The following is an 18,012-nucleotide window of genomic DNA, read 5'->3' as shown; positions in this document are numbered from 1 at the left end:
TAGAGAAAGTCAGTACGACACTGGAGAGAGGATGCTGAGGTGTAGCAGAACGTTGTAAGAACAGGAGAGAGGGAAGGGGTATCAGAAGAGGACGTCTGTACGAGGAATGTTGGAGGTGTAGCAGAACGTTGTAAGAACAGAGGAGAGGGATGTTGAGGTGTATCAGAACGTTGTAAGAAGGGAGGAGATGTTGGGGATGTAGCAGAACATTGTAAGAACAGGATAGAGAGGGATGTTGGGAATATAATAAAACGAGGGACGTCGGGTACGATGGATGTTGAGGGAGTGTAGCAGAACGTTGTAAGAACAGGAGAGGAGGGTAGAAAGAGGTGTAGAAGTACGTGTAGAAGGGGAGAGAGGGACGTTGTAAGAACGTTTGTAGAACAGGAGAGAGGAAGGGATATCAGAAGAGGGACGTCTGGTACGAGGGATGTTGAGGGTGTAGCAGAACATTGTAAGAACAGGAGAGAGGGAAGGGGTATCAGAAAGAGGGACGTCTGTACGATGGATGTTGAGGTGTAGCAGAACGTTGTAAGAACAGGAGAGAGGGAAGGGATATCAGAAAGAGGGATGTCTGTACGATGGATGTTGAGGGTGTAGCAGAACGTTGTAAGAAGGGGAGAGAGGGATGTGGAGGGTGTAGCAGAACGTTGTAAGAACGGGAGAGAGGGAAGGGATATCAGAAAGAGGGACGCCTTTACGATGGATGTTGAGCAGAACGTTGGGAGAACAGGAGAGGGATGGATGTTGAGGGTGTAGCAGAACGTTGTAGAAGGGGAGAGGGATGTTGAGGTGTAGCAGAACGTTGTAAGAACAGGAGAGAGGGATGTTGAGGGTGTAGCAGAACGTTGTAAAGACAGGGGAGAGGGATGTTGAGGTGTAGCAGAACGTTGTAAGAACAGGAGAGAGGGATGTTGAGGTGTAGCAGAACGTTGTAAGAACAGGAGAGAGAGGGATGTTGAGGTGTAGCAGAACGTTGTAAGACACGGGAGAGAGGGATGTTGAGGTGTAGCAGAACGTTGTAAAGACACAGGAGAGGGATGTTGAGGTGTAGCAGAACGTTGTAAGAACACGGGAGAGGGATGTTGAGGTGTAGCAGAACGTTGTAAGAACAGGAGAGAGGGATGTTGAGGTGTAGCAGAACGTTGTAAGAACAGGAGAGAGGGATGTTGAGGTGTAGCAAGAACGTTGTAAGACACGGGAGAGAGGGATGTTGAGGTGTAGCAGAACGTTGTAAGAACACGGGAGAGGGATGTTGAGGTGTAGCAGAACGTTGTAAGAACATGTTGAGGGAGAGAGGGATGTTGAGGTGTAGCAGAACGTTGTAAGACACGGGAGAGAGGGATGTTGAGGTGTAGCAGAACGTTGTAAGAACAGGAGAGAGGGATGTTGAGGTGTAGCAGAACGTTGTAAGAACCGGGAGAGAGGGATGTTGAGGTGTAGCAGAACGTTGTAAGAACAGGAGAGAGGGATGTTGAGGTGTAGCAGAACGTTGTAAGACACGAGGAGAGAGGGATGTTGAGGTGTAGCAGAACGTTGTAAGAACGGGGGAGAGAGGGATTGAGGTGGGACAGAAGAACGTTTCAGAAAAGGAGATAGGGATGTTGAGGAGGAGTAGAAGGGCGTTTCAGATACAGGGATGAGAGGATGGAGAGGTGTAGCAGAAGTTGTAAGATGGGAGAGAGGGATGTTGAGGTGTAGCAGAACGATGTAACAGAACAGAGATTGTAGAAAAGATGTTGTGCAGGGGGAACAAAGTCTAGAGCGAGTGAGTTAAGATTTATCACCGCGTCGGCATTATTTAACCATAAGATCAAATACCTGCACGCATGCATGTAGATGCATAAAGATGTATTTACAGCTACCTTGTCAAACATATAACAGCACAACCATAGTCATGGGTTAATTGGGGAATTGACGAGAAATGGTGCGATGTGATTTAAGGGGAAGTAAAACTCGATGCTATATTTTCATTTAGGGAGGGGGTAAGATAAAGAAGAAGGGGTAGTATTTCCTACTGACAGCAGACCACATAATAATAACTAAAACCCCATTGCAATGACATGCCATTCCCCGCTGGAGTGAGATATTTCAGGAGGGAAGGTGTAAGAGGTGGGGACAGAAGAAGGCGAGATGGAAGAAACAGATATAGAGATTAGAGAAAGATGTTGCATGTGCAGGGGAACAAAGTCTAGAGCGAGTGAGTTAAGGGAGGGGTAAGATAAAGAAGAAGGGGTAGTATTTCCTACTGACACCAGACCACATAATAATAACTAAAACCCCATTGCAATGACATGCCATTCCCCGCTCCCAGCATCCGATATCATCTTGCTATTGAGAGACTTGTACGCTTTCACACACAAGGTACCGATCGGATTTAACATTATACAGAATATTTTGGCAGGGCCTTTATGTCAATTCTTATAAGGGCGACGAATGGACAATTGAGAGATGAGCAAAATTCTGCTGAGGGGGTTCAGAAGTAGAAGTGAAGAATGGAATGATGACGAAAATGGCATGTAATTGATGACAATGGACAGAGGGAACGAGTTGGCACAAACAGATATATTTCTGGTCCAAGTCGCCCTTACTCCATCACGACCACTAGGGAGGAAAGAGACACAATATGGGACGGAGGCAGCTGGGTGTCTGTACCGTAGCGGTGGGCCGATGGGGAGTTGGGGGCGACGGGGAGGGGGATAGAGGGATAGCGGCCCATTTTGATTAATGTACAAGTAAGCCTATAACGTGAATAGCTCATCTCCACTATCTTCTGAAACAGGTCACATTGGGTGAAAGGTAACATATAGCGTGTTAAATATGAGTGAGTGAGTTTGGTTTTACGCCGCGTTTAGCAATATTCCAGCAATATCACGGCGGGGGACACCAGAAATGGGCTTCACACATTGTACCCATGGGGAATCGAACTCGGGTCTTCAGTGTGACGAGCGAACGCCATGACCACGAGGATACCCCACTGCCCCGTTTTAAATATGAAACTAGCCAGTGATGACACCCGGTGTTCGTAAAACATCCAACAAGGCAAGTACTAAACTGGAAGGAAAGATAGGTACAATCTAAATATTCAACATGGGTGATCACTAACACAGTTTGCCGTGTAATGTGACACCCTATTCCTCTATATAATCAATGATTTATAAACATGTGTTGAAAATATTGTTTTGTTAATGTCATTTGTAATGATATGCCTATAAAGCTAATAGGTCGATTCCATTATTCGTACATCTCGTCTAAAAGATGAGAAAAGAATAAAGTCAACAACATTAAACAACATAACAGCAAAATGAAAGAAAACAAAACAAATAAAAATGAAACATGTTTTCGTTGATTGACATTCAGGTTGTTAACACATGCTCATATCCACCTTGTGTCTATATTGTGTTTATATAACCAACACGATTCGGTGCGTATTTCAATGGCGATGAAATTGACAAATGGCCACGCGGTGTGAACCGGCTACCGACACGACGAGTACTCGTGGATAAAGACAGTAATATCTGTCCTCCATTTCCGTGTCCACGACCTCTGGGGTGATTGATGAGCGAAAATCTACAAATGAATGCATATTTCAAGGATCATTAGCCTAACATATCTATATCCTGTCAGGAACTATTTGTTTAGTGCAGGGATAATGTCAGTGAAACAACAAATATCACTGCGCCTTGTTTAGGCGTCGAGAGAACGAATATCAATTGACGCGAAAGTCCCATATTTCCGCGTTGAAAGATATATTAATCATGAAGACAAATATGCAGAGAATAAGCAGGAAAAGGGTTGGGTTCCTAAATATTGATTATACTGTGTAACCGATCATTGTCATCAACAGTATATATTCTGTTTAACCTTACCTGTGTAAGGGCTACCGACAACCTGTCAATCAGAACTATCTGGAAAATCAAAAAGCTAAGCTTTTTTGACAAAATTATTGAGATGCGTAAATGGTGATCTTATTATGTCAGAAAGAAAGAATTGTCTCTTTTTTATCGGTATTTTGTTGAAATATTTAACGTTTTGTATTCAGTGTTGTACGTGTTGTTTTAGTGGCTGGTAAGATAGCTGATGTCCCAGTTTATACGTAGTTTATCAATATTATGAAAAAAACCTGTTTTAATATTATTACTGAAAATTGATATGTTTAATTATTTTCAATTTTTCTGTTTGTTTGTTTACATCATTAAAATAGTTTCAGCACAGTACAGGTGGAATGTTGGATTTATGCATACTCAATGCATGTCTTCTTTGTTAAACTACTAACATACATGATATTTATGCTAAGTTCGCCGGGTCATATGTAATATATTATTATCATTTAAGGTCAAATAATTCAGAAAAAAAATATTTGAGGTAATAGAATTGTTTTATTGTTAAAGGTTTCGTTAAAAACTTACGCGATAAAACTGAAATCGGCCTGTGCTGGTGTTCTTCATTTGGAATTTATTACACCTGTCAGATCTAAATACTAGCACGCAGTCGATGTTGGCAGTTGACTTAAAATTAGAATAATATTGTCCCAAGCTTTAAAAAAATATTCCAATTTCCCACAGTGTGCGTGCATCAGTTGGAGGAATACCCCGTGGATTTCAAGCAGGGGGGAGTAAAACCTCTTGGGAATGGCCAGCACGTGCGAGAAATTTGTCTTTTTCTGATGAAACACGTGGCCTAATCTATTTCCTCCTGGCTTGCAGCCATCTTGAATGACTTTACCACATTCGTGGTAGTATTTACACATACGTGATATTTTCTTGTTAATTATGTTTTTTAAAGTTATATTCCCCCTCGTGAAGTTAAGTATACCATTGTTAGTTAAAAATAGTCTCGTCGAGTCGCTTTTGTGTATTCTTACAGCTTGCCTGAAATGTTGCAGAGAAAGGCCAGAAAATTAATCTCTATATTAATAAAGATTAATTTTCAAATACCAACAGCAGCTGTAGAAATACTGTTTTAATCCACCCGTTACATAAATATGTTAAAACAGCTGAAAACACGAGTGCCTGAAATAAATATGCAGTGTATAGAAATCTGAGTTTTAAGGCACAGTCAAATAGTTTTTTACGCCTTTTAGCGGCAGGTTTTAAATTGCTATTAGTTCACAATGTTTTAGACAATTTTCAAATTTTGAAGTTTCGCCTCTATAATGACATGCTTTGAGAAAGAGGCTGTTTATTGTTTATGGGAAGTTTTAAAAACATTTTGGAATAAGCTCATTTCTTTCCATAATTACACTGAATGATATTAAGTGAAGGCCTTTGAACGTTCGTATGTGCATAAATACAATATCTGCAGAAGTATTGATTTGGAACACAGACGGACACGATGTTATACCTCTATTGAGATAACGGATATATATCAGTGTATATTTACATGTACATTTTGGCACGTTTCGGTTCTTTCCACCTTGGCGCATTTTACAGAATAATACCGCTTGTGGCCTTCAAAATAACGCAGAGTTGCGTCCCTTAGATGTGGTAGGCTCCACATATAGTCATTTGGGATCTAAACTCTCACCCTGATTATGATCCTGAGTCTGTCGAGAACTTTGAACTTTTCTCCGCATTTTCATCCGACATGCGCATGAATGACTACTGAGCTTCATTTAGAATGTTCAATACAACAGATACGCCCCATATCCAGCCCGTGGGGTAGCCTCGTGGTTAAAGCGTTCGCTCGTCACGCCAAAGACCCGGGTTCGATTCCCCACATGGGTCCAGTGTGTTCCCCGCCGTGATATTGCTGGAATATTGCTAAAAGCGGCGTAAAACTAAGCTCACTCACTCACTCCAGCCCGTGGGTGAACATGCGGGCAATCGACGCATGGTCACAGACGTGTATTCCGTTAGCAACATAACTCTTTTCAACCATCTAATCCTAGGTGAAAATCATTCATTACAAATCTACGTTGTATTATTTTTCATCATTTCTTGATTGCAATTGCTATGTTGGGTCGGGTGTATTTCACGATTCCATAATCTTACATTTCTTTCCTTCTTAACCCTTGTTTTTCCTCTGATATCTTATAAAAGATAAAGTTTTATGTTTTGTTGCCGTTTTATTTTTGCGCATTTTCCCAAGTAAATATCTTTGAGGTATTTCTATGTTATAGATTTGTCCTTTATCATACATTCCTTGTTTCCGATTGAAATTATCTTAGTGTTGATTTCTTAAGCGTGAGACTACTCTGCGAATTGAACTAAAAAAAAGATCAATACTATGCAGAAATTTCGAGAATGGGCTTGTTAAAATAGCCATCGTAATCGAGAAAAACGATGAACACGGCAACAAAATTCCCCAGCATAAACACACGGTGCTCATTTCGGTCGATTCTCATCAAACATGTCAATAGGTAAGTACAAGGAAGTACGCATTTGATCGACGGCCTCGACACTGAAATTACAGCCATGCACAATGAAGACATGTGATTTTGACTTTCAGTGTTTTCATCCTCCCAATTGTCAAACAAGATATTGAACGCCATGATGACATTAGTTGAAACTGGATTATTCTGTTACTTCTGATGGAAGGTTCAGCAGAGTGATGACATATGACATTCCGCGAGGATGCGGGACTCACACACCCGTACTGCTGACAATGGTGTTGTAATTACAGTTCTTCCGTAAAGACGTACTTATATTTCACACATCAATATTTTTTGGATATATAATATTACAAAGACGCCAGCTACAGCTCCAGCTTTTGAATTCCAAATAGGCATCGAACACGACACCGCGCAAAAAGCATAGCACTACTGATGCGGAAATATTCACCCGTACTTTCGGAATATATATACGTTTCATATCTACTTACGAAAGAATATCTGGGAAAAAATGAAATTTTTTTGTAATTGGGGAAAAGATGTGGGAGTGTTAATGATGGTACCAGCATGAGAAACGAGAGATTGTAAAAGATGACAATAATTTTTTCATATTGCCATTAACAAGAATATATATTTTTAGATGAATGTTAAGCGATGATGACAGGATATATTGTAATTTTAACATGCCTGGGTAAATGAGTGAGTGAGTAAGTGAGTGAGTTTAGTTTTACGCCGCTTTTAGCAATCTTCCCGCAATATCACGGCGGGGGACACCAAAAATGGGCTTCACACATTGTACACATGGGGAGAATCGAACCCGAACGAGCGAACGTTTTAGCCACTAGACTACCCCACTGCCCCGCCTGGGTAAATGAAAGTACATGCCAATTTTACCGAAACGAAACAGACAAGGTGTGGTTATTATGGAGCGCTGTATTTGATACGGGTATTATCGTTGTGTTCTCGTTCGAATGTTTGCAGTGTTTTGGCGACTGTTTTTAAACCTGTTTTACTAACTTTATATATTTTTTAGTCAAATCTAGCTTTCAAATGTATATTTTCTTTTGTTCGGCAGCTTATCCAGTTGTTAATAACAAGTTATGTCCAACACACGTCACCGGTTAACAAAAGCCGTCTTCACCTGGGTGGCTTACGTAACGTTCAGGAACGTTATACACGTTGTGTTAAAAATTCATCAGCTTTCCAAATATACAACGTAGATATACTGTAAACGTTGATGCTTCCTACATATGTTCTGTCATACACAGTCTAACCCTGAATTACTTATGGCATTTTGACGCCGAAAAGTTTATTTTGACGTCTACCGCTGACTGCGGGATGAACTTCCGCCAACATGGCCGACACAGGGCATCCGGAACTAATGATATCCGCGTGAGGGAAAGGGCACCGGTCAAAAATAGTGAGGCTTAGTTTTTATTGGTTGATTTTTATAACGAAAACATTCGTAAAATAGAACAAATAAACCGACTGTTTCGTATTCTTGTTTTTAACGTCTCTCGCCATATTCCAGTGTCATAGGTTGACTTGACAAACAAATCCAAACAAAGCATCTAAAATAATACGCGTGAGTTGGAAGAGAACGTGATCACTTGTCAAATTTAAACGAAATTAATATACAATAAACGACAAAAGAAACGTTCCCCTCCTACCTTTATGAATTGCTTAAAAACTATCAAAGATATGTTAGAATGGATTAGTTTACAAGAAAGCTTTACAACACAGCTTTATGTAAATCACGAAAAAAGAATTCTCAAATGCATTCATATTTCGGTGAAATGCATCGTTTTCAGAAAAGTTAAATTGTCCTATTTTCGTCCATGCCGAAATCAACCAATAACAGTGATTCAGATGTCCAAAAGAAAGGTTTGAAATAAAATTCTGCTTTGAGACAAAGATAAACCATTTAAATTACCATTTTTCAACTATTAAAACAAGAAACAACTGTTGTAGAGTGTGTAAAATTGTAAAATAATCATTCCTATGATTTCAGTCTTTTAAAACATTTTCTGCTGATTTGCATTAGTGCAAACAAGTAAAACGTGTCTTTGATAATGTGAAAAAATGTTTAGAAACATCTTAAATTATCTTTCTTCACATATTTGCTTACAAAGTAACATCATTTTCTGTTTACACATAGCAATATCAATCGCCAAAACGCAGCAATATTCAAGCAGTATTTGCCTCCATTTCACATGTAGAATGATTCTATAGGGTATAAAGAGAGCCTAGAATACATATGATACACAAGAACGAGAAATATGCCATGATTAACAGCTGAAGAGTAAGAAAGAGCCATTGGGATGGTGCAGATGGGGTCGACATAAAATGCAGTTGCCAACGCCCGCTGATGCCACCCTATCACGGTTATAAGACTTATTCAGGGCTACAGACAGACTGAGGTCACCGTAGACAAAACAAGAAGTGACGTCCACGCACCATAACGCCAGCTGAAGATAGGTACCTCCGTCACTAAGGAAGGAGGGTAACGTTTCTTTGGGTTAAATGTATTACTTTCGATCTTAACATTCATACTCAAACGGTGTACACTCCAAATCCCAAAATAGCAAAGTACTACAAATAATAACAATAATCCAGTTGAAAAGCCACAACGCCATATGCAATGTATGCTCGAAGTGCTGCATTATTATTACCACGGTCAGTTAAGGAGCGTGCTCTCGAGTGAGTGAGTTTAGTTTTTCGCCGCCTTTCAGCAACATCACGGCGGGGGACGCCAGAAATGGGCTTCACACATTGTGCTTATATGGGGAATCGAACCCGGAACGCCTTAACTACTAGGCTACCCCACCGCCCCCTGCTCTCGCCTGATTGTTCTCAGCTCCCCGAGGAGAATACAACCGCTGCTGGATGTTGGCAGATGGTAAATAGTCACATCTGACCCAGCATCCTTTAACTGTAGACACACATTAAAATGCAATGGGATTCTTCCCGGCAAACTATATTTCTTTGAAGTAATGAATAACATACGTCAGCCGTTTGAATCTGTTTTAAATTGATTTTACAAATAATTTAGGATTGTATATTCAAGGGATTAAAAACAGACTACAGTCTTCACTTACCTTCATATGTGTTAATTTATGTGTTTTGTATTATATAGATTTTTAGCCTTGATGGGTTAAAAGCGTTCGCTCGTCACGCCGAAGACTCACCGGGTTCTATTTATATATGATGATATTGTTGATGAATGTGGAGAATCGAACCCGGGTTTTGGGTACGAAAACTGAAATGCTTGAAGCATTGACCATTACGTCGTTGGTGTCCCCAAAAAAGTTGGTGATATTGAGGAATATTGCAAAAGGTTCACAACTCTAGAGGTTAAACTCACTCACTTACGGGTTCGATATCACGCATATCTCGATAAACCACATGAAGAATATTGCACAGCTTCAACGTATACCGATCCTAGTTCACTGACCGTCCTAGTTCACTGAACTAAAGCGCGACTTGTTCGCGTCTACAAAGAACTCTCTAGGTTAAAATCTCATCGCAATTACGCTGCAATCTCTATATGTGATTATCTGTTTATGTGGCGAGAGAATATACCTTCCCCTTAAGTAATATTGAAGCAGATCGTAATTTGTCGTTCCTATCTGTTGGCGTAACCCTGATTCAGTATCCTGCTTTTATTTCTATCTTGCGATACAGTTGTTTTAATTAATCATTGCTATCTTATCGTAATTTGAGAGATAAATTCGGAACAAATTCGATAGAGTGACGCCAATTCGGTTGTTTAATGAGCCGAACCCTCGCCTAGTTTAGATTATGTAAGACCCGTGGTTACTTCTTGCGGTTATACACTAAGCTACGATGCTAAAAACCTCGGACTGTACTCTGCACTCTACAACTTTTGTATAGACATCATGACGCTGAAATAAAGTGTTTTGAGTAACCTTTCGTGTCCGACTCAACACACATAGTACAACATTTGTTCAGATCTGTTTTGCAATGAAACACTTATATGTCCACACATAACTCTTACAGTCCGTTTAATTTCATTTGAGACCGATGAATTGCTCACCGACTCAAAATCTAATTAATCCAACAAAACCAAATTTTGTTCAGTCACACAAAATCGACAGACCAACTCTGATGATTTGTCACTTAGTTATTGATACCTGAACTTGGGGGGGGGGGGAGGCTTGCTAGTTCACCTGGCTGTTCAGATTATCAGCTACCGTGTAACTTCTCTTGTAACAAATGTTTTAGACACGGCCGGTTGGTTTTAAAACGGGAAACAGTTTCATTGTTTTGTCCCAACTTTAGATTCCCGTTTTGTTTCAAGTTTTGGGTTGGTTTGTTGTTTAACGCCACACTCAGCAATATTCCGGCGGCGGTCTGTAAATAATCAAGTCTCGTCCAGACAATCCAGTGGTCAACAGCATGAGCATCCATCTACACAACTTGGATACGATGACATGTCGGACCCCCCGATCCTAGAAGTAATGTTCCTTTAAAACTATACTTGTTAAAAAATGTAGTTTACGAACAATCTTTTCAAAAGATAATTGTCTTCAGTAGTTTGTGATGTTTCACGACAGAAGTGGTTGATTTCAGGGAAATATAGAGAATATAGTTTGCATGTGAATATGATAAAATGAGTATTGGAAAGTATAAAATGTGAAACGTGTTTAATTATTCAAACGGAAACAACCAATCCTATCAGAAGATTTACTTTAAATGAGTGAGTGAGTGAGTTGGGTTTTACGCCACTTTAAGCAATATTCCAGCAACATCACGGCGGGGGGCGGGGGACACCAGAAATGGGCTTCACACATTGTACCCATGTGGGGATTCGAACCTGGGTCTTCGACGTGACGAGCGAACACTTTAACCATTGGGCTACCCCACCGCCTACTTTAAATGATGTGTTGACGATCAGACACATTTTGAAAGTATATCTTAATTTAGATTGAAATAAATGTTTAATAGGTTCATTCCTCACACGCACTTTCTTCGAACAAATAAAACCAACTTCAAGTGTCGTTTACCATATGCATTGCCCGACCGAAGTGGGATCCATTCATTGCGATATCTACAATCCTTGAAATCCGAATATAATATTCGCTTTAATGGGTTGCTGCTAGTGAAGTATCGTTTTGCTAATAATGATTACTGCGGATAAAAACTTTAAGCAGCGAGTTATTCCCCTAATCAGGAATATCCAGTGACACATTTGGACATCCAACAGTTGTCTCTGGTAGTCTCACCGACCCTGAACCGCGGTACATTCGCTTCCACCAGTCCTACTGTAAATGAAGCAATTGCAGATTTTCCACTTGCATCTCAATAGGGCTTCTTTTCAGTTTAAATGATATCATTTGTTACCGATCAAAATTATATAATAATCAAACTGAGCTATAGTTTGTCCCCGATCCACAAAACGTTCATAGCGCTACGACATCCGTATGCCTATGATAAACTATAGAGTTACGACAGGTCGTAACGTTTCGAACGCTTTGTGGATCGGGGCCCTGGGTCTAGATTTTCGAAGCTCTCTTAGCGCTAAGATAGTCGTAAGTTAATGTTAATGTATGGCACTTCCGGCTATCTTAGCGCTTCGAAATCTAGACCCAGGGCCTAGATTTTAGAAGCTCTCTTAGCGCTAAGAGGGTCGTAAGTTAATGTATGGTACTTACGACTGTCTTAGCTCTAAGAGAGCTTCGAAAATCTAGGCCCTGGTCTCTTAATCGCGGTTTGTTTGCGAGGAGGTTATTTTACGAGCGATTCTAACAGTATATGCGCTACGTATACTTGACGCTCACCCGCCGGTGCATGGCGGTAATCACAGGCAGGGGCAGATACGCGCGCAACCCTGCACCCCCCTCTGGATCCGCTTATGCACAGGACTATTTTTGTTTGGTTTGTGGCGGTTCTACATGACCTAGGCCTGTACACATATAACTAAACGTGGACGATGTGAACGTTCCACGCATCATGGTGAGATGGTTCTAAGGTAAGACTCAAGCCTTCTCTTTAACTGGGCCGAAGAGCATTGTCTCCCTTGCTTAGTCTACTTCTGAGAACAGGGTGATGGTAAGACTAACATCTAGTCTCTGAAATGATCATATTTTACAGAAACAAAACGGGTCACAAGCATAGGGGGATCCAGAGGGGGTGTGCAGGGGTGCGCACCCCCCTTTTGTGCTGAAAGTTTGTTAAATGACCAATGCAACTCAGGTGAAAATGCAGTGTGCACCCCTCCTTTCCTCAATAGTGTGCACCCCCCCTTTTTCAAAAAGCTGTATCCGCCCCTGACAAGTATAATCATAAAATATAAAGGAAAGGAGCCCAGGGACTTTCTTCATTTTCAGTAAGCTAGACTTGCATTGGCTTTTGTGGATATATTTGTTTCAGGGTCTGTATATCAGGCTGATGGTGTCGAATAAGCAACGTGTTGGTTTTCGTGCCAGTTTGCATAAAACGATCTTAGCGCTATGACCTTTTAAGTCTGTGTTAAAGTATGTTATTTGTAGTTCTAGACATTTTAATTAAACCTCACCAGTGAACCTGAGACACTGCAAACGGGGCATCCACCAACTGGTAGATTCTAACGTATCTCCCCGCGAATCGAGGTAGAACTGATCTTCATCAGCCCCGGGTTGTTGACTTGGTTGAAGCATGTCATAGTATCACGACTGCCATTATTGATGTTCATGTTGTCATTGGCTTCTCTCATCTCCAGGACTGAAGAATATCCGTATTTTATGTGTGAGAGGCTACTGATGGGAGGCGGTCCGGGTTAGAATATTGATCTTCAGTAACCCATGCTTGTCGTAAGAGGCGACTAACGGGATCGGGTGGTCAGGCTCGCTGACTTGGTTGACGCGTGTCATCGGTTCCCAATTGCGCAGATGATGCTCATGCTGTTGATCACTGGATTGTCTGGTCCAGACTCGATTATTTACAGACCGCCGCCATATAGCTGGAATATTGCTGAGTGCGGCGTAATACTAAACTCACTCACTCACTAATGGGTGGCACATGTCATCGTATCCCAGATGTTCATGCTGTTGATCACTGGATCACATACTTGTAATATTGCAGAGTGTGGCCTTAAACAACAGACAGGTAAAACTAACATACATGATAAATATTAATTTAGGCGAAAAGGGGTTTAGACCTATTATATATTTGGCACACCTATTTTTGTTGTCTTGCGCTAGTTTTGTTGTGGAGCCATTTCTTGTGTCCACACCCATGAAGATCAGGGTTAGAATATATCTTCAGTAACCCAAGCTTGTCTTAAGAGGCAACTAACGGGTGGTGAGGCTCGCTGAATCGGTTGACACATCGTATCCCAGTTGCGTAGATGGATGTTCATGCTGTTGATCACTGGATTGTCTGGTCCAGACTCGATTATTTGAAGACAGCCGCCATATAGCTGGAATATTGCTGAGTGCGGCGTAAAACTAAAGTCACTCACTCACACAACCACATAACTGTTGTTTCATTGTATTCTAGGTGAAGGTGTGGTTTCAAAATCGACGGATGAAGTGGCCTAAAAGGGTGAAAACTGTTGTTTCATTGTATTCTAGGTGAAGGTGTGGTTTCAAAATCGACGGATGAAGTGGAAAAGGGCAAAGGGGGCTCAGCTCGTGCGGGACAAGGTCACAGGTCAACTGAAGCCCTTGATGACCCCGTGTGTGACGTCATCGGGTGGCGTGTTCAGTGATTCGTTAAAGGACTCAAACACAGGATCACGTGATCCCATGGAGCATATAAAAGAAGAAATGAAAGATGCCAAACTCTGAAAGAAACTCTACATTCATTCTGGTTGTAAGTGATCGTGAAATGACATCATCATGACGTCATCATGACGTCATCGGACATGAAAATGACAGAGGTATTGCCTGAAGAAAGTGTACCACATTTGGAACCGAAGCTCACACGTCGGTAGAGTGCACGTACACACGACTGCAGAGATCTGACGAAGATGAACTTGTAGGAAATGTTTCCAGTCAGTTAGCACAAGGCAAACTGAATTATTCAAGACATGTTTACTAATCTCTGTTTTTTCATCTGAGAATATGGTTATTTTATGTTGTTCAGACTGACCTGTGAAGTCACCTAATATCATGTTCGACATTAAAATGACATTAAGGGCGGTGGGGTAGCCTTGTGGTTAAGCGTTCGCTCGTCACGCCGAGAACCCAGGTTCGATTCCCCACATAGGTACAATGTTTGAAGCCCATTTCCGGTGTCCCCGGATATTGTTGGAATATTGCTAAAAGTGGCTTAAACTAAACTCACTCACTCACTCACTAAAATGACATTACTGTGGGTAGGGTTTTAGTGAGAACAGATGTAGACAGATAGAGGCAGATAAAAATACTGTGGGAGGAGGGACTCGATTACTGTTATGAAGTTTGTGTTCTTCATATTAAACGGGATTAAGGCAATGTGTACATGCATGTACAGAAGTTTGGCACTGAATGTAGGCCTTCAGTCATTATACTTGGGAATTACAAGTCCTACCAAAATAGTATTCTATTTGCATTAAAAGATGTCATCCTCAAATTATTTTTTGTAAATCTTACCGAGTCATGAGTGTTGCTATGACAACACACATGCTAGGGTGCAAAACGTACTTGTTCTGCGGACACGGAGCTTGGAGACACCGTGTTTGGGAGCGAGACCCAGTCAGTTGACATATTGCATATGATCCATGGAAAAGAAAGCTCTCTGAAATGTCCAGAAGAAACCTGTTCAACTATTCTTGGTACTGATCAAATGTTCATGTTGACCATCACCTGTTCCTGATGTTAACAGGTTCCTAGTGCCCATCGAATGTTCCTGACGTCAATAACAGTTTCTTAGTGCCGCTCAAATGTTCCTGATACCCATGTAATGTTCCTGATGCCGATCTAATGTTCCTGGTACCTATCAAAGGTTCCGGATACAGAACATATCTTCCTCGGTACGGAACCACAAAGAGTTCGTAGCGCTATGACAATCGTTAGCCCATGATAAACTATATAGTTACGACAGGTCGTAAAGTTACGAACGCTTTGTGGATCGTGACCCAGGGCCCCGTTCCACAAAGCGATAGTAGCGCGAAGATGATCGTAACTCCATACGTTAACATAGACGTACGACTGTCGTAGCGGTACGATCGCTTTGAGGAACGGGGCACTGGTTCTTAAAGGTGTCAACAACTCGTCTCAGTGGGCACAAGCCAACGTGGGAAGCTGTAACATGGCGTCCTTGGGCGTGGAAATTTGAAATATTTTCCTTTGAGACTGATGTTATCATTATTGTGAGTGTAAACGCATTCGTAACTCTCCTTCGTCCATCACATTGTCAGTGCAAAGTGTGGCAGTCGCGAAACATGCTGTTGTTTTGTAAAGGACTGGTGCTGTTGCTTTTTCTAAAATTCTAACGATCTAAAATCTATCTTATTTTCATTTTGAAATTTGATGTGATAAAGCGCTGGGTATATATAACTCATCCGAAGTCGTAAAGTCTTTTGTAAGAACTATACATTCAGACCATGAGGTTCCCGGAGTGTTGGTCGCCCGGTAGATTCTGATAAGATTGTCCGTGTTAAAGAGTGAGAGTTAGCGGTAAGATGGTCTTGTAGAACGAGGCCCACGTCTGTGAGGTACAATCTTTGAAAAAAATCTGAAGATCCTTTACAATCTTGGATAAAGAAATCAAGATTTTTTTTGCCTCTAAATATATGCTTCTGTATCTGAATGGTAGGTAGTCAGGTCTTAAGCCCATGCTATTGGACTTTCTCGTACTGCAGTTGACTGACGGTGGATGGACACCTGGTGTTGCTAGGGATCGGTTGCTAAGCATTCTTGCTAAAGCATACATAGAGGCAAAAATATTGATATTATCGTGACAATATTTCAGGATTGTACGTAAAAGACCCACGTACACAAAACGATCTTAGTGTTAGGGCCACAGGAGGGAGTGTTACCACATTAAGCCTCAGGTCACTTTGTGCAAATGGTCCACAATGTTGAATTTCGTCTCTCTTAGGAGTGAAGTCCTGGGTTTTCCTTCATCCATTGGACGATCTGGTGAGTAGGTTTAATCCCTAATTCCACGATAAAATATATTTGAAAAGGCAACAGTTTATCCCGGATACTGTATCCATGGATTACCTATACAGAATTTATTGATTCCAACAACGCTGACCGGATAGTTTTAGGGCTTAAAGAATCTGAGACAATCCATAGGAACCATTAATCAACTGGTAATATACGTGGCCAAACATGGGCGACAGGTATACACCTCCACTTAGTTGCATTGGGACGATAATATGGAAGAACCGCCATTGCCAAAATATCCATAGGCGCGTTGAAAATGGCACAAGGGGTCTTCCATATATTTTGACTCCGCTATGTACAGCAAAATACAACAGCATCCACACTTAGACAGAAACACGGGTATATGATGGTATACATATATTACATAAGAATATGATTAAGCCAGAGTTGCGAAGGAGCATTACTTACGTTTTCTTAACAAGTTAAAGCAGTAGAGCACGTCCCTGATATTAAGTTCTTTCTGATCTCACTAATGGCACTATGAGTACCGTTATAATGGTTGCCAATGGCGATTTGACGATAACGGTAATGTTTGAAATATTTAATACTCATTGACATTGTTTCCTACTTCCTGATGTATGTACAAATGATATGGTGCCTTTAAATTTCACTGGACGACCTTCGTCTCTCTATGTATACAATGGCATTTTGTATATACTCACTTGGAGGTATTACAGTGTATAAACCGATCATATGTAATATGCACTATCTATCCGCCCTTAAGTCACAGATAAGGTTACCTTACGTGGGATGGAATTTTGTGGAAACAATGATTTAACATTATTCATGAAATTGGATGCCTGATATGCTTCATATGCGTAAATTGCTTCTTTGTGTTTTTGAAAATTCTTTTAGGAATGTGATGTTGCTAATGCATTATATAAGAAAAATATTTTTACACATGAATTTACCCTCATTAATTTGGTTATCATTAGACAAAACAACACAGCCGATATGTAATATGTGTCGTATCTATAATTAATTTTTTTTAAAATTAAGTATATTTTTTACCGATTGCGACTGGCCAAAAGGCCAATGTGAAACAGTTAACTTAGCAAGCAGTGCTGTGTGGAAATGCTTTTTTGTAAACCCGCTGCTTTCATAATTTCATTGAAAGAAGAAAATGTTGTGGAGGTCCATCTTCTGTAACAGTGTTTTAGGTAATTGAGCTTAAATATTACAATTACATGTTCTTTATAATGAAGGTGAATCGATGATGGAGAATCTGTTTCTGTAATGTATGTATGTTTTGTATACTAACGGTCCATGATGTAAATGTTATTGAATAAAACATTAGGAAACGTCATATGTCTTTTTGTTTTACATATTTTAATTTATTTTCAGAATGTTGTATTTAATGTCCAGTGTTATCTTTAACCATTCAAGTTGAATCCTACGTTCGTCATAAATATTATAATTATGAAAGGACACGCCCACGTTAGACGCTGGCGAAAATAGGACATTTTAGAAATGTTTATTCGATGCAGTTATTAAAGGTTTGGAACTTACGTTTGCAATGTCTAGGCGACTGTTTTCAGTCTAGAAACGTTTTGATAACGGTTTTAATGTTGTAGTAAAATGAGG

General features: G+C 40.6%; 1 protein-coding gene across 1 annotated transcript in view; it reads left to right on the top strand.

Annotated features, from left to right (window-relative positions):
- LOC124284971 (homeobox protein MOX-2-like) overlaps positions 1 to 15,391 on the top strand; it is a 48,955-nt gene extending 33,564 nt beyond the window's left edge. Inside the window, exon 3 of the mRNA XM_046721099.1 lies at positions 13,906 to 15,391. Within this exon, the coding sequence (XP_046577055.1) occupies positions 13,906 to 14,121 (216 nt within the window). The 3' untranslated portion in view covers positions 14,122 to 15,391. The remainder of the gene's footprint in view (positions 1 to 13,905) is intronic.
- Positions 15,392 to 18,012: the final 2,621 nt, after the last annotated feature.

This window comes from Haliotis rubra, unplaced genomic scaffold, assembly GCF_003918875.1.
Source record: "Haliotis rubra isolate DU_JTF1 unplaced genomic scaffold, ASM391887v1 Scf35, whole genome shotgun sequence".
Taxonomy (NCBI): Eukaryota; Metazoa; Mollusca; class Gastropoda; order Lepetellida; family Haliotidae; genus Haliotis; species Haliotis rubra.
This window is presented reverse-complemented; position numbering and strand designations above follow the sequence as displayed.